This window comes from Homarus americanus, unplaced genomic scaffold, assembly GCF_018991925.1.
Source record: "Homarus americanus isolate GMGI-L3 unplaced genomic scaffold, GMGI_Hamer_2.0 scaffold27875, whole genome shotgun sequence".
Lineage (NCBI taxonomy): Eukaryota > Metazoa > Arthropoda > Malacostraca > Decapoda > Nephropidae > Homarus > Homarus americanus.
Window position 1 is genome coordinate 408,518 of NW_024733870.1, and position 22,620 is coordinate 431,137.

General features: G+C 34.4%; 1 protein-coding gene across 5 annotated transcripts in view; it reads left to right on the plus strand.

Annotated features, from left to right (window-relative positions):
- The window catches only part of LOC121870069 (RUN and FYVE domain-containing protein 2-like), a 51,762-nt gene that overhangs the window by 7,105 nt on the left and 22,037 nt on the right, over positions 1-22,620 (plus strand). For 3 of the 5 annotated variants that reach the window (XM_042371825.1, XM_042371830.1, XM_042371826.1), the window contains exons 2-7: positions 2,702-2,978; positions 13,990-14,168; positions 16,967-17,076; positions 18,424-18,631; positions 21,092-21,249; positions 21,961-22,138. In XM_042371825.1, coding sequence (XP_042227759.1) covers positions 2,804-2,978; positions 13,990-14,168; positions 16,967-17,076; positions 18,424-18,631; positions 21,092-21,249; positions 21,961-22,138 — 1,008 coding nt within the window. In that variant the 5' untranslated portion in view covers positions 2,702-2,803. The other 2 variants (XM_042371829.1, XM_042371827.1) reach the window with 2 other exon arrangements.

Consider the following 22,620-nt stretch of genomic DNA (forward strand, 5'->3'; position numbering starts at 1 on the left):
TGTGGTTCATATAATATAATTATTCTTTGTGCAAAGCTTCTGTATGTGTTGTAAATGTTTTACATGTTAATAGTAACATCTCCGTCAGCTGGAATCCTTCAAACCCGGAACTCTCCGATAGCCGGAATTGAAATTTTCTCGGAAAATCGTTCCCAAAGCCGTAATTTCTCGGAAAATTCCGGCTTTGGGAACGATTTTCCAAGGGGCACATTTTCCGGAAAATTCTAAGACAATTTTCCCGATACTCGAAAAATTCCAGGGATGGGGAAGTTTTTTCCGGGTTTGGGAGATGAAAATCAGGTGCATTTTCTGGAAATAACAGGAAAATTTTTCCTTTACCTGGAAAATTTCGGGGATGGGGATATTTTTCCGGGTACGAGAGATGATGTGATGGGCAATTTCTGGAACTTCCGAGAGCATTTTTCCGTTACCAGAAAAATTCAGGGGATGAGGGATTTTTTCTGGCTTTGAGAGTCATCTCATTACCCAGAAATCTCTCATTCCCAGAAGTGCTCTGCACCAATTGTTCCGGCTAATGGGGATATCACTGTACGTACATGTAAGATAGATAAAGAGTACAGTACTGTACTGTACTATATTAAAGTACACTAATAATCATGCCCATGAATTCTAGTTTATTATATTGTACAATACAGTACGGATTACATACTGTATGATCAAAAGCTTTGTGTATAATACTAAGGAACAAATAAACTTTTTAAGTAATTTTTCAGTCATGAACCTTATAATTTATGACTGCAAGTTTTCTTTAAGAAAATTTGTAGTACAATACTGTATACTATATGTTACTGCATTAACCGTAGTCATCAGTGTTACTAGCATCAAGGTGTTAATATTTGTCCATATATATATATATATATATATATATATATATATATATATATATATATATATATATATATATATATATATATATATATATATATATATATATATATATATATATATATATATATATATATATATATATATATATATATATATATATATATATATATATATATATATATATATATATATATATATATATATATATATATATATATATATATATATATATATATATATATATACCCGGTAGTGTATACAGCACAGGCATATACTGGCATTCCCATTATGCAAAAGGGTTCTGCTTGTGGAAACCTTTCATAAATTGAGTTTTCATAGATCTGATCCCATTTAACCATAGACTTCTATTGTAAAGGCTGAGATAAGGTACCATGAAAAAAACTTCCCCAAAACATTGTAAAATGCTGCAAAACATTTTTTAATTAAAATTTTTGGTGTACTGTACACAATGATTATAGACCATTGTGTTGCACACACAAGTTACTGGCACAGTGAAACCTCAATTTAACGGACTAAATAGAGAAGAAAGTCCATTATATCGAGTGTCCGTTAATCTGGGACCCCATCTCGCAGATTACTGTATATGGAGAGAGAAGTCCGTTATATGGAGGTTTCACGGTATAGGTACAGTACTGAGAAACTGTGCCACTGGTTGGGGTGCAGTGTGAGACTGCAAGGCCAACAGTAAGTCTACTGCATTGTACATACGGTACTGTATACAATATATATTTTGAGATGCTGTGTTTTGCCAGGATTGTGTTTTTTAATGTGATTTTATCTTGAAAAAGGGGTAAACTTGTCCATTTAACTTTTTATTCCTTACAGTAGCATCAGATCAAATTCTGGGATGCAAAACACATCAGCATTCACACAGGCAAGATAACTTGAGTCACTGTCTTGCCATTGGTTCTCTGTGTCATGATAACTATTATTTATTATTTAATTACAGTAGTGTAGTACTGTAATTTATTACACCCTAGGGGCTGACAAGCCTAGTCACAAGACCATGTGGTCAGACACTAATACAGTGGTACTCGTGTTTTGCAGGACACGCTATGACTTGTCATATGGAAACATTGATGTAAGTAGCAGGTCAGGTCATTATGTGAACAGAAAAGTCAGGCATCAGCACAGCTGTGAGGTCACAATATGGTCTGCGTGTCTTTGCAAAGAAGAAAATCCCAAACCAGACCTGTGGCTTTGAAGCCAAAGCCAGTGCCATGCCTCTGACTTAGCAGCTGAGGCCTTTAGAAAATTTAAAAGCCAAACCAAAAAATTTCTGGCTTCCAAAAGCCAAAGCCAGCTTTAACCCTGTGTCTGACTAAAACACTACTAACTAACCATTCTTAATACAGTACATTACTGTATGCTATGTTTAGTTTGTCCATGAATTTGATCAGGTCAGGTACAGGAAACTCTAAGGCACACGTGTCAACACCTAAGCATCTACCAATGCTGTGAAAAAAGTGAGAAAAAAAATCATAACTTCAGAATTTTCATGAATAAATCGACACATGGAACAAACAAATTTTGTAACTCTGGATTTTCATAAAATGGATCTTTGTAAAACGGGGATTGCCTGTATACTGTGTGTGTGTGTGTGTGTATATATATATATATATATATATATATATATATATATATATATATATATATATATATATATATATATATATATATATATATATATATATATATATATATATATATATATATATATATATATATATATATATATATATATATATATATATATATACAGTATGTCCATGCTATCACATAATACTGTTTATGTGCTAATCTTACTTATTCTCATTCCTTGGTCGTGCAGGTATACTTATATTATGTGAGAACAAGAGTGTTACCAGCATGCAATTAATTGTGGTTGATGTTTATTATTGTGTGTGGCAATAACTGATGGTGGGCACATAAGATGGTGCTAATTGAGATGGCCGGGGCTGAGGACACCATCTACCTGTGCAACTTCCGGGTTTCTGTGGATGGTGATTGGCTTTGTCTCAAGGAGCTCGCTGAAGGTGGTAGCAGCATAGGTGTCGCCAGGGTGGAGAGGTCAGCTTCCACATCACCGGGGTCACCCCCACCTTCAGGTGCCTACACTTACGTCTCATCTGGCTCCTCCCTGCACACTCTACCCCTATCTGAGCAACTGATGTTGAACCCACCTGATTCAGCCCTGGAGGGCCCTCACTCTTCAGAGAGCCCCCCCCCACCTGCCCCCAGCTTAGGCAGTGAGGGTGGAGCTATGGGCGGTGCTCTCAGCGTGCTTCCCGGCCTCCCACCAGGGCTCTTCGCGCCCTATGTGCCGCTCACCTGTGGTCCGTCCGCACGCTTTCTTCTTTTCGTTGCTATGTCAACACTGTTGGACACCATATAATATATATTTTATATTACTCCCAGAGGTCTATCTGTATACGTATATATATATTCATTTTATATACTGTATACAATACACTACTAATGTACTGTACTGTACTTCGTTTTGTGTATATTTCTTGTATTTGAGTTGACTATAGCAGGGATATTTTTTTTCCATCTGCTGTTCGTAATACATTATAAAGTTTTGTACTGTACTGTATAATTCTTTTTTTAAGTATTCAGAGTATTTAATTATTTTTTAAAGGTAGCATATACTTTGGTAATCTCATATTAAAGAAGTATAAAATAATTAACCTAGAGAAACTTGTGGTACATTTATTAATCATCAGTACTGTACTGTATTAGCATATAGTGTTTTATAGTACAGTACTTAGTACAGTACCGGGTAATACAGTGAATATTATAAATGGAAAGTTTTTGAGTAAAGATAGTACTGTACGTAATAACTTCTTCAAGCTGCAGCAGTTCTATAAGATAATGATAATTGTGTACCATAATAGAGATTTTTTTGAACTTTAAGTATATTAAATTGGATATCATTTAAAATCTGGGTAAAAGTATGGTATCCTCCCCTATATGTATGTATTTTTGAAGACTATGACAGTAGTATATGGTGTCCAGCAATTGTTGTTACATTTTATAAACAATAATCTTATTGGAATACCTCTCCTTGTTACACTTAATAGAATACCTGCTTGTATTGATGGTGCCCTTTTTTTAAGATTTTGCCATCTAAAACCTTCTTGTCTACACGGTTATTGTAACACCCAAGCGGTATTACAGTCACACCCAAGAGGTATTACAGTACAATAGTTCTTGGATTAGTATAGCACAGTACAGTATTGCTAAGTAGTATAGTACAGTGTATTGTGAATGAGAAAAATTTAAAAATATATTTTTGAACTACAGCATCTATATACAGGTATATATATATATATATATATATATATATATATATATATATATATATATATATATATATATATATATATATATATATATATATATATATATATATATATATATATATATATATATACACACACACAGTTGTACCCCACTTAACGTGGTCAATAGAACCCAGAGGGTCCCGTGTTAAGTGAAATCCGCGTTAAGTGAACAACAGAACATATGGGATTAATTCCAATAGAAACCGGCCCGACCTCCAAACTCCACTTTTTGAAGACACATAACTATGTTGTAGTAAAAATAACATCTTAATTTTATGATGGTACATGCACACAATTAATACTTAAGAGAAATAGAGAAATACAGTCGCCAAGTTAATGTCCATTCAAATAATGGACTCAACTCCCTCCCCCTCTCACACTACTGTACACTGTCGGCTCTTCCCTCTCTGAGAAATTTTTGGGGGAAAACCACTAAATTTTAATAAATAATACCTCAAACTAAAGTTAGGATAATACAATTGACATTGCTGGATTCCTTGTAAGACCAGGAATATTTTGAATATAAATGTCATATATTTTGCACAAAAGATAACATAGTTACCCAGAGAAAAATTTTTATCTAAAATTTGTATGTCTAATGCAAAATATATGATGTTTATATTCAAAATGATCACCAAATTATAAGAATTCCAGCAATGTAAATTATATTCTGACCGGGTAATTTGTATGAATTTTATGAGCTAAAACAAATATCTTCAGTTAATAAAAAAGAAAATAATCTTCACGACACTATCTGTCAATCAAAGTACCCCACCTTGCCTCCCCCCCTCTTCCAACCGTGCGGTCAGTCCCAACCCTCCCCCCCACCTCCCACCAATCCTCCCTTCAAGAGATGTGGGGTGAAAAAAATAAATTTTAACATTTTGTATTAAATAATACCTCAGATTAAAGTTAGGATAATATAATTGACATTGCTGGATTCCTTGTAAGACCAGGAATATTTTGAATATAAATGTCATATATTTTGCACAAAAGATAACATAGTTACTCAGAGAAAAAATTTTATCTAAAATTTGTATGTCTAATGCAAAATATATGATGTTTATATTCAAAATGATCACCAAATTATAAGAATTCCAGCAATGTAAATTATATTCTGGCCGGGTAATTTGTATGAATTTTATGAGCTAAACAGGCAGTCAGGCAGGGGTGGCGGGTGGGGCACCTAAAATAGCGTCTTCAGCCGACACTCACTGCGTGATATGTGGAAAAAAAAAATCCGTTAAGGAAAGTTCAGTTTCATGGCATCACAGATATGATAAACGCTATGAAACCAAGAAGGGTAATATTGTGTGTGTGTATATATATATATATATATATATATATATATATATATATATATATATATATATATATATATATATATATATATATATATATATATATATATATATATATATATATATATATATATATATATATATATATATATATATATATATATATATATATATATATATATATATATATATATATATATATATGTCAATAATACTCCCCTAATTCTTACTTATTTAAGCATTTCCCACTTGTTTAATTATTTCTTGATTTATGACCTGGATGTCGATCCCTAACCCCGTCAGAAGTCGGGGAGTACCTGTGTATACATATATATATATATATATATATATATATATATATATATATATATATATATATATATATATATATATATATATATATATATATATATATATATATATATATATATATATATATATATATATATATATACAGTGGGGTATGCTATAACGAATCTAATTGGTTCTAGAACCTTGTTCGTTATAGCATTCGTTCATTATAGGATTAATCCGTTCCAGGCCCCCAAATACAACCACTTAACACTGAAAAATATATAAAATTGTAAAAAAGTGCATAAATATGCATCTAAACCCCTGAAATAAAGAATCTCATTAATATTTGTAATAAAAAAACAATAAATTAGAAAAAAAAATTAAATAATGTTCGTTGTAGGAGTTTCGTTCGTTATAGCATTCTCAATTTTATAGGTAAAACCGTTCGTTATAGGAATATTCGTAGTAGGATCCGTTCGTTATAGCATACCCCTGTATATATAATATATAATATATATATATATATATATATATATATATATATATATATATATATATATATATATATATATATATATATATATATATATATATATATATATATATATATATATATATATATCCACAATGGAAACGTGGATAAGATAAATCTTGATAAAATCACATGGGGAAAAGGGAAACAACGGAGCACCTTAGCTTTCGTCTTTATTCAAGACATCTTCAGAGGCAACTGGATTACATGGACAGAGAGAGGCTTAAATATACAGAGTGACCTTATTAAACATGAAGTCAGGTCATAATGATGTCATCCACTAATCCCCACACCAACACACACGTAGAGGAGCTTAAGAGAAGGGGGGCGATGTGACTAGTCAGGTCAGGTCAAGTAAAAAATAAGGGACCCACTAAATAACTATCCTACATCTAGCTCCAAGGTTTTCAAAGCATTTTTAACCTTGGGTCACTGACAAATAAATTTATGTAACATCAGTTTTGAACTGACCATCACTAAGGTTTATTGATTTTAATTCCTTAATCAAACTAGCTTCAACCAGAAGTCTTTCTGTTACAAAAGATGATTTGTACTTCTAAGCTTTTTCTCAAGCAATGGGGTGATTATTACCGGTATTCCTAACATGAACGAACAGGGCACTGCTTTCAGATGCTGTTCTGATATTGTACTTATGTTGATTGATTCTGAGCTGCAATGTCTTTCCTGTCTGTCCTACATAATTACCATTACATTTGCTACATGGAATACAATAAACACTTCCATTTACATTCAAACTTGGGCTATTTTTTATTAACATATTGGTAATGGTTGAGTCATACTTGAAAACAACATTAATATTTAGTAATTTAAGGGACCGAACTAAGGGGACAAATTCATTGCTATAGGGCAGAGTCAAAATATTCTTAAGTGTAGGAATTTGCCTGGTTTGAGTAGAATGAAAGGATTTTATAGCCCTTTTAATACAATGATCAACAAACTCAGAAAGGTACCCAAATTTTTGTGCAATGGAACGAATGTGTTTCAATTCTTCATCAATAAATTCAGCGTCACAAATATGCAAAGATCTCAAGAACATAGCAGAAAAAACTGACATTTTGGTCGACTCCAGGTGATTTGATAAAAAATGTATGAAACTGTCTACCTCTGCAGGCTTTCTGTACACCTTAAATTTGTAGTTTTGGCCATCTCTAATGATAAGCATATCAAGGAATGGAAGGGATCCATTTATTTCTCTTTCAATTTTGAATGTGATACTTGGGACAATATCATTAAGCTTGTCTAAAAATTCCAATGGGTCACTGTTTCTAGTCCTCTCTCTGTCCATGTAATCCAGTTGCCTCTGAAGATGTCTTGAATAAAGACGAAAGCTAAAGTGCTCCGTTGTTTCCCTTTTCCCCCGTGTGATTTTATCAAGATATATATATATATATATATATATATATATATATATATATATATATATATATATATATATATATATATATATATATATATATATATATATATATATATATATATATACAGTATAGTCTGCATTTACGCAGTCAATTGAACCCGTGGAGGTCCGCGTAAAACGAGAAAAGCGTAAACGAAATAACATATGGGATTAATTGAAATAGCGACCGGGCCGACTCTCAAACTCCACTTTTTCCGACCCAATACGTACCTTGTAGTAAAAATAACATCATAATTTTATGATGGTATTGCTACACACATAATATCTAAATAAAAAAACTACAAATCTAAAGGTGTTTAACACTTACGTTAGTAGAAGAGATGGGTCGGCACACGTTGATGGCGGCTGGTTCCAAGGCAGAGGGCAGATTAGTTGCCCTCCGGTGAATCACTTTCACTACTCACAGAGGTTTGCAGGGCCTCCCTGACAAACCCCTCAAAGTCCATATCCTCACTGTCACAATCACTAACTTGGGCTGGCTGTGGTTGTGGTGGGTTGCGGGCGAAGAAGTCCTTAATACTACGTTGATGACTAGCATTGATGTTATTGTGATAGATTTGGACATACGGCTCCATAATTTTCGACGGAAGGTTATTAGACACTTCATACCGATGATTGACTGGGTCTTTGTCAAGAACAAGCTTGATTTTCTCCCCCAACTCGATGATTTCCTTCACATTATTATCATGGCTTGGTCCAGGTAATTCAAGGTTTTTCTCGGGTGGTGGGGGTCCAGCGGAGGCCATTGTGAGGGGAATAGCGGGCACAAGAGAGAACTGTATACGTGGACTGAGAACAATGAGACTGGCCCGGCTAGGTCAGCGACTTCTTATGGCAGGGCACGACATGTTACATTAGACCAATCACAGCTAGTGGCGGAGGGAATGCGTGGGTGGTAAGGATGCGTGGCCCAATCACAGTCCAATACGTCATATAGATTCAGCAATAACGTAAGAGCAACCTAATGCTCACCATGCCTGTGCTGCTTCCCGCGTAAATGATGAAATTTACCGCGTAATTAAAACATTTCATTCTGGCAAGGCACAAAGTAAATGACCAAACACAAACAAAATTCGCATAAATCCAGACTATACTGTATACTGTGTATATATATATATATATATACTGTATATATATATATATATATATATATATATATATATATATATATATATATATATATATATATATATATATATATATATATATATATATATATATATATATATATATATATATATATATATAATGGCCAGCTGACCTTCAGTAGGTGGCTTGAGTATAATGCAAAACACGAAGCGATTGGTATAAAACCAGGAAATCTGCTATTAGTGATTAAGAGTTATGGTAATCTAATTATTAGTTATCCTTCCCCACCAAATCTTCCCCCGAGAAAGGATTGACAGGAAGTTAAGGTTTCTCTTGTGGTCTCTGGTGAGCTGGAAGTCTAGGTTTAGCATGCAATGTTACATGAGTGGACACCTCACCCTAATGTTTTGGTCGACCGTACAATATTGGTTTTCCAGGCATCAATCCCTTCCTACTATTTGCTGAGAAGGAATTACAGGAATTTCAATTTATGAAGTGGTTTGGGGGTCCTTTTAGAAATTTTGGTTCCGAATTTAATGATCTGTGTGTACAGAAAAGAATTTCGAGGAACTCATGAATGGGATTTATTTTTATTTTTTTCATATATTAAATCTTTCATTGTGATTAATTTAGTCATTTAGCCTTTGCCTAAAATCTGTATTATGACCCTTCGTACACATGCTCCCACCGATTAGGTCTTCTACATGAAAGGAAATTCTGTGCATTGATTCAAGATTTTGCACACTGGGTAGGAACTATTCTGAACATTGCTTTCATTTAGATCATAATGAACTTTTGACCATGTTGCTCTTGAACAGGAATTTTCTGACTGTAGCCTTAAAGCTATGTGAGCAGGGGTGTTAAAAATATTTTACCATGGGACCATTGGTTCCAGAAAGTATTCAGATCTGCTAAAAAAGAGGGAAGAATGAAAAATCTAGAATTTGCACGGGCTGTTGCACACACAAATACTGTACAGTTGCATGTCAATTTTTTTTTACAATGTTCAATTAAGTAGCCAATTGCCAAAAAAAAGCTTGTTGCTGCTACATCATTTTGGAAATTGCATTTGAAGCTTGGTTTTTTCTCTGAGACAAGGTTTACTAAGAAAGTAGTAGGAGAGTTTGGTGCTGTGATGAATACAGTCAGTTTTCCTACAATATGGTTTTGGTCATACACTGTTTTGGTTTTGCCACCCCCTTGGTCAACATGGGGTCTTGTCTTTACACGGTTTCAATTTTGACCCTTAAACTGCACCTAATGAATTGAATTCACATACAGTACTGTACTGTAGTTTCAGATGGGGCAAGGTTTCTTTTTCTTTTCTTTTTTCCTTCAATAAGATGGAAAAATACATACAATACTTAATTAACAAAGTTATGAACAAAAGAATTGCATTGCTATTTCACTTTACTGTATTAATCATCTTATACCAGTGTATGTATTTTTATAAGGTAAAATGTTGTTAGCTCTAAGGGAAAACTACATTTTTACACACAAAAGACAAATGGTACAGGTTGAGTTATGAGTTATCTATAAATTAGTAGTACAAGTACCGGTACTGTATTACTATACTGTACTGTGTAAAATAATGATTTATTTACCTTGCATTACTCCCACCTGCACAAGGACATTCAGACAAACCATCCCTCTGGGGTTTGCCTGAGGCAGCGTTATGCCATGCAGGACCACAAATTTAAACTTTAGATGCATGGGTTAAATTTGACAGCTGTAATGTAATCCAGATATTTGGGTCTCCGTGTAGAAAAATTGCTAACTAATTAAGCATACCCTAAAAGTCCTAATTAATGATATGTCAGAATTAAAGAAGGGCAAAGTTGAGGGGTGCAGCTGTATATGGTATACCCTGTATAGTATAACATCAAAGTCAAATACTTCACAGTACATTGATACAACTAGATTGCACACCTCAAGGGTGCTGCATATTCTATGGTCTTCCTAAGGGGATTGTCCACTCAGTCTCTCCTTTAGTAGGGCACTTAGTCTTTGGCACTATAATGATGAATTGTATGACCCTTGGAAGTTAGAAATGCTGGTATCCATGTACCCTGTTATGTTTTTGTAAAGGTAGAGTTAACTTCCCTTTCAGATGCTATGTCACATCAACAATTGGAGCATTTTAGGACTACTTTACATTTCTTCTCTTTCTTAGTTGATTTTGGACACTTGAAATACCTAATAAATGATGACTACCTATTATTGGAGGATTAATCCTTACTACCATTTTTAAGGCAGAACCTGGATGTAGGTTAGTTGTGGAAGTCTATAAGATTGCATAGAGATTGAGGCCTATAAAATCAGCATGGCTGACCTGAACTAAAGGTTGAGGTATGCACTAACTAGAATACTGTATTGTGATGTCATGTGCTGCATGAGAGAAACTTGATTTTAGCCTAAACTCTGTTGGGAGAAAGTTATGGGTAGGATAATGTGACCAGCTGTTAGATTAAGTACTTAACACTAACATTAACTCTTCTGGGTCTAGACCTGTAGTGTAATGTTTTGCACTGTACTTGAGTTACATGGGTTTTTGGCTTGACCTTGAAATGGGATTTCAGGATCAACCTCAATGTTTTTTTTTTTTGTTTTTTTTTATTGTATGAAAGGTTAAAAGTGTGCAAGATTATATATGCTAACTAAGTTTTGTAAGTTTTCAACTTGATTTAGGAAACTAAGTGTACCGTACTGTATAGAGAATTATTGATGTCAACAAGTTAGATTTTTTAATGAAGTTTGGAAATACAGTAAATTGCATATAATTACTGATGTTTCATGGAGGCTTTCCATAAACTTTAAAAGAAATAATAAATAATTATTCAGCAGTATGAATATCATTGAAATATGAAATAATCTCCTATAAGTTTTAAGGAGTTTCTGTAAAAATTATTTTTTTTTATATTACACTGGTGAATAAGTTCCTGAGCAAAAAATAATTTTAAAGATGTCAAACATCTTGCAAGGATTCCTGTTACGTGATATTACTATACTGTACCAAAAATGCAGAAGTAAGTACAGTACTGTACAGTAAAGTGTTACTAAATTTGTTTTTGCTATGAGGTCATTTTTTGTGACAGTTTACCAAAACCTAAAAAATTCCTGTTGTTCTTAAAGCATGGGTTTGATATTCTTCATGTTGGCACCATCGATACATGGGTATTCTTTCCATTATCTTTTAAAGTAATTTGTCATTTTATTGGAAGTGTGAACGAAAATAAAATAACCACTTCAGTCTTTTAAGTTACAACTATTCAACAATTATCTGAGTAAAAAGTAAATTTTGCTTCTAAGATTCTTTTATAAGGTGTCTTTAAAAATTTAATGATTGGTGTCTTCACTTTTACAAAGTGCAGCTACTAATGTTTCCAAAAAACTTATTACCTCTTTTTAACTTGAGAGAGAAAAAGAAGGCTGCGTGTCATTCCTGCATGATTTGCATGGCTGGTAATCCACTGGTCTCGCCTCACATTGATTAACGTCCAACAGCTTCTTACAATTAATTTGCTGCAGCTGATGCTTTGGTGTTGCAGAATTCTGTAATGTCCCAGTGAAGCACGATTCTTAACAGGTGAAATCCACCTTTCTTCTGGGTCTTATGATGGCACATAGAAGGAGATTGTGTATTTTGTATCGTGAGTAAAAACTCTTGTTGCCACAGAAAACAGGATATTCTACACTGAGGTGAGGGACACCTAAGTTTACTGCTAGATACTCATCTACCAAATCTTTTCATAATGGTTTACTGTCTACAAAATTATGCAACCTTTATTCTAAAATTTTAAAGTTTTGAAAATTTTTACTTAGTTCTTTCTATGGAATCAGTGTTTTCACATGCGGTATGCAACATTTTTTGGAATGTGTGCTGTAATAACAACAATGTAAATTTTTTATAGCAATACTTAAAGAAGTTCATTGTCATCTTAAGAGAGAATTTATTGTAGGGACTATTGAACAGTAAACCAAAAGCATCATCCATGTGCTTTCATCTTTATTAGGAAATTCCTATTGAAATGGAAATTTCAGGAGACAATTTTAAGATGCTAACGTTGTTAGATAATATACCTATGCAGTACACTATGTACAGTAGTAGCAATGTTTATAAAATTAGTGTATTTTCAAGTTTTTTACCTGTTCAGTATTTTACCTGATTTACCAATAACTCCTCAAATTTACCGTATAGTATAGAAATTACAAGTTGTTGAAGTACAGGCATTAGGAGTCATTCAAGCTATCTTATATCTCATATTTTATAATGTTGTTAGTCTCTAAAGCATTAATGGTCTCAGATAAGCAGAACTTAGATTAGGTACTAAAATTAAAAGGTAAATACTTTTTTTTACAATGAAATACAGTACACCATATAGAGTTCTTGAAGTAATCATTGCTTATATGGAATACTGTACAGTGATGCCCATCTTGGTAATTTGTGCTCTGGGGAATTCTGCCTTATGTAGCACACTTTTCCTATTTGGTATATTTTTAATTGTGCTAACTCATTTTCATATTTTTCCAATCTACAGGTATGCTGTTCATTCTTAATACAGTATCTGAAAATACTCTGTTATCAGATTGATATCTTCAAGTAATAATTGTGATTATTTTCATGTAAATACACCTGTACAATTAATTAGTTTTAACTCTGGCATTAGCATAGACAAATACAATACAGTACAGGTACTGTACATGTATTTGTTTTTGTGGTCTAGTTATTTATTTAAATTTTGTATTTGCTCAAAATTAAACAATATTTCTAACTGATAACTACTTATTGAAGGAGTCTAATACAGTACTGTATATTTGTATATTCAAAGTTATATGAATATAACCAAAATTTTGAATAAGTTGTAGAAACCAAAATTTTTCAAAAATTAATCTCTACTGTTTTATATTTTAGATGCAATCCATGTACAATACTGTGCTTTAATTCATCCAAAAATGCAATAAACTGTATTGCTGTCCGGGTCTTACATGAGATCAGTGTAGTTTTTCTTGTTATTAATTTATAATCTATTATGTCTTGGGGTTATTAAGGTTATTTCTCTTTATGGTGAGACAATGTTATTTTAATTGAAAATTATATGAGAGTATTTCTGTCTTCAGAGCGGGACCCAGTGAGTATTGAACGCAGCAATCTTGTAAATATCTGCAAACTGGTGGTTAAGGAACTCATAGAATCCTCACTCAAGTTTGGGCGTCAACTTGATTCAGATTCTGTACCTCTTCAACATTTTTTCATTGTCTTGGAACATGTCTTGCGTCATGGCCTGAAACCAAAGAGGGTGAGTCATTATGAAATTTTTGTTAATTTTCATTAAAGAAATACTGTATCTTGAATAAGTATGGGATATTGTTAATTGTCTTTTGATCTATGTTGTTGTATTTATGGCAAGATACTGGTCCAAAGAGATTTGTTTTATACTCACAGTGTGTATGGGTTGGAAACCCAGTCTAATCCATGACATTGATGGCTGCCACTAATCAAATAATTAGCAATGCCTTCCCCATAGCTATAATATTTATGAAAAAAGGAATATGTTCTGCATATGAGACCTGAAGTTGCCTCAGTGGGCTGAAAGCCTGGCAAGTCTTGCACACAGTAGCATGTGTAATCTCACCTTCCTTTGTTTGATTTTGGCCATAATGTATTTCTTGTAACAAAAATCACAGCTAACACAATGATGAAGAAGAAACATTAAGCTTTGTGTCTATACTCAGAGCTAATTGCATTACTCCCATAAATACTCTACCCTCTACACATCTACAGTACAATATTAACATTTTATTTTTCAAAACAGAAGCAGAAAACTTAACACATGAAAAAGTAGTATGGCAAAGCCACACAGTTATTGCATTGTCAGAATTGTAAGACAAATTCTAGACTACTTTGCTTTGGGTTGGAGGAGTTGTTTCAGTTGAGTCAATGATTCAATTAACAGATCATCCAGCTGCTAGTTGGTGGCATAATAGAACCTCTCTAGTTCATACACCCTTGTGACTAACCATATGGCAAACATGTGAATTTTGTGAATAAAAGAGTGACTAATAAAGTAATGAGGATACAGTGACCCCGGGTACAATGCCTTACTGTACTATATTAAGACATAGAGACCATAAGCACAAATTGTCTTGTGTAAAAAAGTACTGCTGACACTACGAGCCCAAATTAAACATACATGCACGATGAGAAATGAAACACAGTTATGTGATTATACAAATTGATCTTGTGAAACATCCATAATTTGTAATTTGTCATAAGTCGTCTAATTTTAAACATTCATGAACTCAAAATTTGCAAGAGGAGAAATCCTATAAAGTGAACCATGTACTACAGTATTTGAATGTTGAAAATAGAGATGCATTCCACAACTTATACTGTTCTGCCCCAGACTCATTTCTAGCAATGTGTTTTGACATTTAAACACTAATCACCCAATAAAAAAGTCATAAAATAATAGTAAAAAAATATATACTATATAAAATAAAAGATTGGAGTCCAGAATAGCCCCAACACTGTACTACAGACAAATGATATCCTGATCCTGAAGCTAAAAAAAGTTATTGCAGCTCATATATAAATCACTTATTCTATAATATTTTCTCTGAACACAATGTTCATACAGAATTTTCAATAAGAAAATGAAAACACACTTCAAATATTACTGTATGTACAGATGTCAATTTAGGTCACATCTTCCAGTTGTAACATGGTGCTGCCAGACAAGGAAATGCTTACTACTGTTTGGACAGTTTGTCTGCTCTTTATTACCTCCTTCATTTTCCAGTGTCAGCTCAGGAGGAAACTAGAGTACCCAGAGAAAATATACAATACCTGTATTTACTTTTTACTCATTTACTTTTATCCTCTTCACCACTGATCGGCTCGTTAGCCGTTTGGGCGATCGGTCACGTCTCTGTTACTTTTCTTTTTCTTTGATCATCTTCACCAAATGATCGGCTCGTTAGCTGCTTGGGCGATCGGTCATGTCTCTGTTACGCACTGTTGGCAAGTACTGGGCATGTACTGGCTCCTGAATGTACCTGAACCTGCTCCAGTGTTGGTCAAGTCTGGTCATGAAAGAGCTCACACTCGATGCCATCACAACACTTTCTGGTAGATTGTTCCAAGAGTTCACAACTCTCGCTCCGAAAAAGTTTGCCCTCACAGTTTTCTGGACTTGCGGCTTCTTCAGTCTTGAGCTGTGACCCCTTGTGGGGCGAGCTTCAGCCAGCTCCAAGTAAGGACACTCGAATGAGTAGTTCCCCTTGAGATGCTTACCTTATACACCTCAATTAGGTCACCCCTTGCCCGTCTGTAATATAAGCTAGGCAAGTTCAGGCGCTCCAATCTCTCAGGGGGTAGTTGAGGTGCTGAAGTGCAGGCACCAGTCTGGTGGCCCTCCTTTGAACATTTTCAAACCAACTGACAGTCCCTAGCATATCTCGGGGACCAGACGTGGTGACAGTACTCCAGATAGGGAAGCATATCTAAACGACCTTCTTATAAGACCCAATAATTTATTTGCCTGATTTACCTTCTTTTCGCAATAGCCCGAGAACTTCAGCTCATTGTCATCATACACACCTAGGGTCATGCAGATAATGCCCTTAGGTCAAACTCACAGGTGCTGGTGTTTGTAACATAGTTCAGTACAGTACATGAGTTGCCCTATTCATGGTGATTGTGTAATGAGTTTTCAGGATCAATCCCTCATTTGTAATTAAATTAGGACAAGGACACTTGAATACCCTCCATCCTCTCACTGATCTTATCATGAAAGCTGACTGGATTAAGGCTTTTAACTGAAAATACAACATGGCCAATGACAGACAAATGAAAGCAAGGTTGTGCATGTCTTGGGGCATTCTTGGTGCCTGATCACTCCTCAAGGAAGAAGGGTACTGCAGAAAGGTACTGGATTACAAATCATTTGATTAATGCCAGTCATCCATGTTGAGGGTTTGTCTGGACTTCAAACCTGTAACCTTGATTAATATAATACTGTACATGAATTCCCTTGTCACATTTCCAGTATGAAAGGAGATTTCCAGAATTAATCCATCGTTTATCCTCTTGTAGGGTATTTTGGGACCAAAGAAGGAGCTATGGGATCTGTTTCAAATGGTCGAAAAGTGGAGCTATGAGGCTCAGGACATCACTGCTAGTGTGCGGGATCTACCCACAGTCAAGTAAGTTTAAATATAAAATAGGTACCGGCAGCATTGTACAATGTACATAGACCACAGAAATGCTTGTATGTCTGTTAAAATGACTTGCCTCATATTATATACCGCACTGAGTACAATATCTGTACTGTTTTAATGATGTGAAATTATAAAATTATATACTGTAATGTATAGATTAATCTCCTTATTATCCCTGTCCTTACCATACTAGTTTCAATAAATTAACATAAAATATTTTGACAAAACTCAGCTTAAATATACTTTGCTTCACAAAACTAGCTGGCGCATCAAAAACACTGGTCAGTAAGCCAAGTTGAATATTTTGTCTGAGAAACTTAAGCAGTATGTCTCTCTCATATAAGAAAATAAGTAAAATAAGTGCAAAATTATCTTAACCCTCTTGGGACTCTATAAGATTTCAGTGTTTCCTGTAAAATTTGAATCGATTATCCATCAAATAATGAATGTGCTACAGTATTTTATTTTTTTTTGTATATGGTAAGTTGACATGACCATGATGTTTTTATATCTGACATTGAAATTTTTCAAATATCATGAATCCACTCAAAATAAATATACATGTACTACAGTACACTGTACAGTATTTTTTACCAAATAGCTTCTTTTTTTTTTTTTAGACTACTTTATAGTTCAGATGATAATAACTGCATACCAAAAGTATAAATTCTTCATATATAGCTGCATTAGTGGCATAAATTCACTAATAATCTGTACAGGGTATTTCTTACGTGGAAATACCTGTACAGGGATTAATTGGGGGCAAAGGTGATATGGGCTTCAATTCAATGAGCTGCCTGGCTGAACAGCATCTCCTCATAGAATTTCTGTTACTATAATGGTGCCCAAGGGGATGTGCTCAGGTATTCTCCCTCCTTATGTGGCTCAAGGTTAGGTCAAATTGATTCCAATTCAGTATAGCAGAGCCTGACAATTGCTAGTTTAAGTGCTTATACTACCGGTGACACTGCATGACACTGCATGCTCATGATAGACTCCTGACTTTTAATGGTAACCTTAGTAGTCAAGATCTTCCTCTTTGAAGGAGATGGATGTCACAAAGAGTGAATAAGTAATACTTTCATCCCTATTTCCTAATCATTTGATTAATTGGTATCTAATCAAAAGGTTAGTTGCTCAGCCATCAATTCTAGGACCATGTGGGGGGTCTTAGTCCATGGACTAAGTGAGTTATACATCATGTGAGCCACCTGGCTCACATATAGTTTTTCAGAATCAATCCACTATTTCTGATGAGCTTATCTTATTTTTCTCCAAATTTCTTCATGGAATAATAATTACAGTACACATTGATTTTTTTTTTCATTTCAGAACTCACATTGGAAGAGCACGTGCTTGGCTTCGCCTAGCGTTGATGCAAAAGAAGCTTGCAGACTATTTTCGACTCTTGATTGAGAGGAGGGATGACTTACTGACCGAATTTTATGAGACTGGAGCTCTGATGTTGGCAGACGAGTCCATTGTGATCATGGGGCTCCTAGTGGGACTCAATGTCATTGATTGCAACTTATGTGTTAAGGTGAGTTCTTCATCTTTGTCTTATAAGATTATTCATCTTTAAGTTTTAAAATATCATCTATAAAACTCTTAAATAGATGTTGAGAAGTTAAGAAATAAAAGTACCTGCATGAGCCAGAACTAACATCAGCTGGATGAGAAGGTGGGAGATATTTTGTTACAACAAAAGAAAAAGAGTTTGAAAGGCTTGTGGAGGCACAAGAAGAATGTATTGCTTCATGTTTGTGAAACTGTAAGGAAAACCTATAGAAAAATAGGAATAGCATGATTGAATGCAGGGCCAGCGTTAGGAGGTGCGGGGCCCAATTAGGAACAATTTTGGTGGGCCCCAGATTTATGTATGTAAAACAGGGGTTGGGGAACTTTTTTAGTATTACCCAAAAATTTATTTGGGAAAAATGGAATTACTCTGTACCTCTAGATTTGAAAAAAAAAAGCCACGTCTGTTTACACATGTCATTTATTTATTCATTTATTTAAAATAATACTCGTACTGTCTGTAAATATGACTGAATAAAGCAGAAAACATATAACACCTGCCTATCACTTCTTATGAAAAGCCGTAATTGAAGGAATGCTTGAGAAAATTAATTCATCTTCATCGTCACACATAATGATATACGATCATCTTTTACCTGATGTTTTATGAATATTTTGTACTGCTCTTTACAGTAATCTTCCGAAAATCATTGACTTTATATTTCAGATATATGGTTTATATCTTGGTCACTAAAACTTACCTCATTCATGGGTCCCTGACACAAAATTAATCAGCTAGTAGTAAGATCCAGTCAGCTGTGTTTACACTCGATGGAAGGGAAACTCACACCATGAGATGGAAACAAACGTAAATCTGACGACCTCTAGAAACTTTGGTCAGTCACCATGCCAAAGAAAACGTTTTTTAACAATGCGGATTAAACTCGAGGAAACTGAGGCCCTCATGTCGCATGTATTACCAAACTTTATAGATTTACCCCATTTGGGATAATTTACCCCTATCCCTCGACTCCTTTTGTAAAACTTAAATACAAGTACTTGAGTCTGAATATAGGCCTGCTATATAATTTGCAAGAGAGATGTGCATATTCATAAAGATGTAGTATAGTAATTTAATCACATGATACTGTTAAAAGAAAATACTATAGGTTTATAGATATTTTAAAGCTGTTACACGTTTATTTACATATTTGTCTTTTTAATTTTTTTCAGAGAAATATTTTTAATGCTGTTCTGTAATTAACATATTATATAATTAAGGTACACTAAAAAAAATTCAAAACATAAAGAGCAGAAATAAGCACTACCGACTTTGTAAAAATTCATAAAAAATTTTAATACCTAATTGCTGTTCTCTGGAGAACCTGAAATGTGGTGCGACATAATTATATATTGCAATGTGTTGTTGTGTGTACTTGACGAGCCGAGAGTAGATTACTCTAGCGCGGGGCCCCCTAAGGCGCGGGGCCCAATTGGGAGCAAGTGGTCCAATTGGCTTAAGGCCGGCCCTGATTAATTTGAATGTTGATGCAGTACAAACCAATTGGATCATAGTACAGGTATTATGTTCCTTCAACTTCTTTGATAAACCCAGTCGTGGTCAGCTTTCCCAAAAGAAGAACTAAATGGAGAAAATGAGTAACATTCTAGCATGCTCTATACTTCACCTATAGATAGTGTTTGTCCTTATAAAATAATATACTGCATGTATCTGTTGGTGATCTAGGAGGAAAAACAATATCTGTTTTCAACTTCAATATTTTATTTTGTGGTCCAGCCATATTAAACAGGAAAGTGCTATTAAAATTAAACAGAAACGGAATAATGGTTGATGCTGGGTGAATGAGTTGGATTTGTGCTGCAGTGAGAGGGAAGGCTGGCATTTAAGTCAATGGCTGACATATACACACACCCATGCTGGAGCTGCCTTAAGGCCACATTACTAGTGAAGGCAAGGAAAAACATCCATCTGTGTGTGCATGCGTGTGCAAAGGGGAACACGCATCCGATTTAAGTCGAGGGAATTGATGATGGACAGTGAAGTAGTGTTTGAACAGATAATAATTATTGTGGAACAAAATAGTCCTTCATGTGTGGGAATACTGTACTTTTTTTAACACTTTTTATGCACAATTGATTTACTTGCAGATAAATTAGTAAATATACTTTAGATGTCCTTGAGTCAGGACTTGGTTTTCTGAGACTCATATATTTATTATTTATCATCCAGTAAATCATTTGCATCATTTATGGTAAGGTAGCCACTGCATAATTTTTTCCAAGCAAACCTTAGTTATTGACATCTCACCTTATACCACAAACGAAACAACAGGAATTTCTTAAATACTTTACAATATTTGCAAAGGAGTTTTCATGGTGTATTTTGTTCTATACACTTTAAATATATAGCCTATTTATTCTTCTTTTTATTCATATACTGTACACTCTTTTCTTACCCCAGGAAGAAGACTTGGATAGTCAGATGGGTGTTATTGACTTCTCACTGTATCTGCGGAATGCAGGAGGTGATACAAGTCCAGATGATTCCCCAGAACAGTCAGACATGACTACAGTACTTGACCAGAAAAATTACATAGAAGAACTTAATCGTCACCTTAAGTAAGTTATTTTAATATACAGCACATTATTCGGTATTTCATAAGTACAGTACAGGGTTTGACTATTATACAATGAGGTTAGAGACTTTGAAAAGCAATTGTAATGTGATTGATCGTACAGTGTATCGATATTAATAGCTTATGGGAAAAAATAGGTGCTGTTCCTGAGACCCTCAAGAGCCAGAGTTAGCACTCACAGTGGTTATTTTTCAACTCGTAATTTTGCATAGATATATGTAATTTTATTTTCTTTGCTTTTTAGCTCTGTCACATGCACACACAACCGTTCATACAGAATGTGCCCCCCAAAAAAACAAAATAATTTTCACAGTGGGTAGAACAAGCCCATCTACAGGATGTCCACCAAATACTCCTCATGTTCATGGTACTGTAACACATCTAATCTTAAATCCAAATTAATAAACTGATGAAACCTCTTGGTAAGAATGCTTTCTGGTGTATTTGCTGAACCATTATCTGCTCACATGGATGGGTCTTGGGAGAGTTAAACAAAAAATAATCTTGGGTTCTACACTGATGGCATTGTGAGCATATATACTTAGCTGCCTAGTGAAGTGCAGCTAGCCATAAAACACTGTACAGAATAAAGAAAAGGCATCTCATGTAGTTGGGCTCTATTATAGCATTTTGTACAGATTTTGAAAAATAGAAAAGAAGATTTATAAAATCATGTCTTCTTTCTCCTTTTTAGCGCTACAGTGACCAATTTGCAGGCAAAAATGGAAGCATTAACTACCACAAATGCTCTGATGAAGGAGGACTTAGCCATTGCAAAAAACTCTATCCTGCATTTGCAAGATGATAACGATCGTCTACGAAAAGACAAGGGCTTGCCCACTCAACAGCAGCAAGAACAGTTAGACAAAGAGGTCAGTGCAAATTTTTACAATATACAGTAGTTAAAGTTATGTAAGGAGAAGGTCTTTCCAATATTTGTTGTATAATCTTGTGAGTCCAGTTTATGGATGTGCATGTAGTAAGATATTAGATGTAGCCCTTGAGATTTTAAGTAGTCAGTACCCATGTTATTGCCATTTCATTGTATGAAATATTTAATCAAGTAATTGGTCCTTGGGCTGGGGTTGGAATCAGGGGTTTTTTGATTGTATAATTCTCTGATATCTGACCTAGTTCAGTGGAGGCACTGTGTAGCTGATATGGATCACAGTTATTGGTGCCAAATTTGCCTTTATACCTTATACCTGCATTTATGCCAATTAAATTGTTAGCTCTAAGGGAAAACAACATATTTCCTCTTAAAGTATGAATGGTTCATGGGGAGTCATGCAAAAATTAGTACAGGAGTATTAATGTATAACACAAAGATTTAGTCATCTTGCTTGACTCCCAC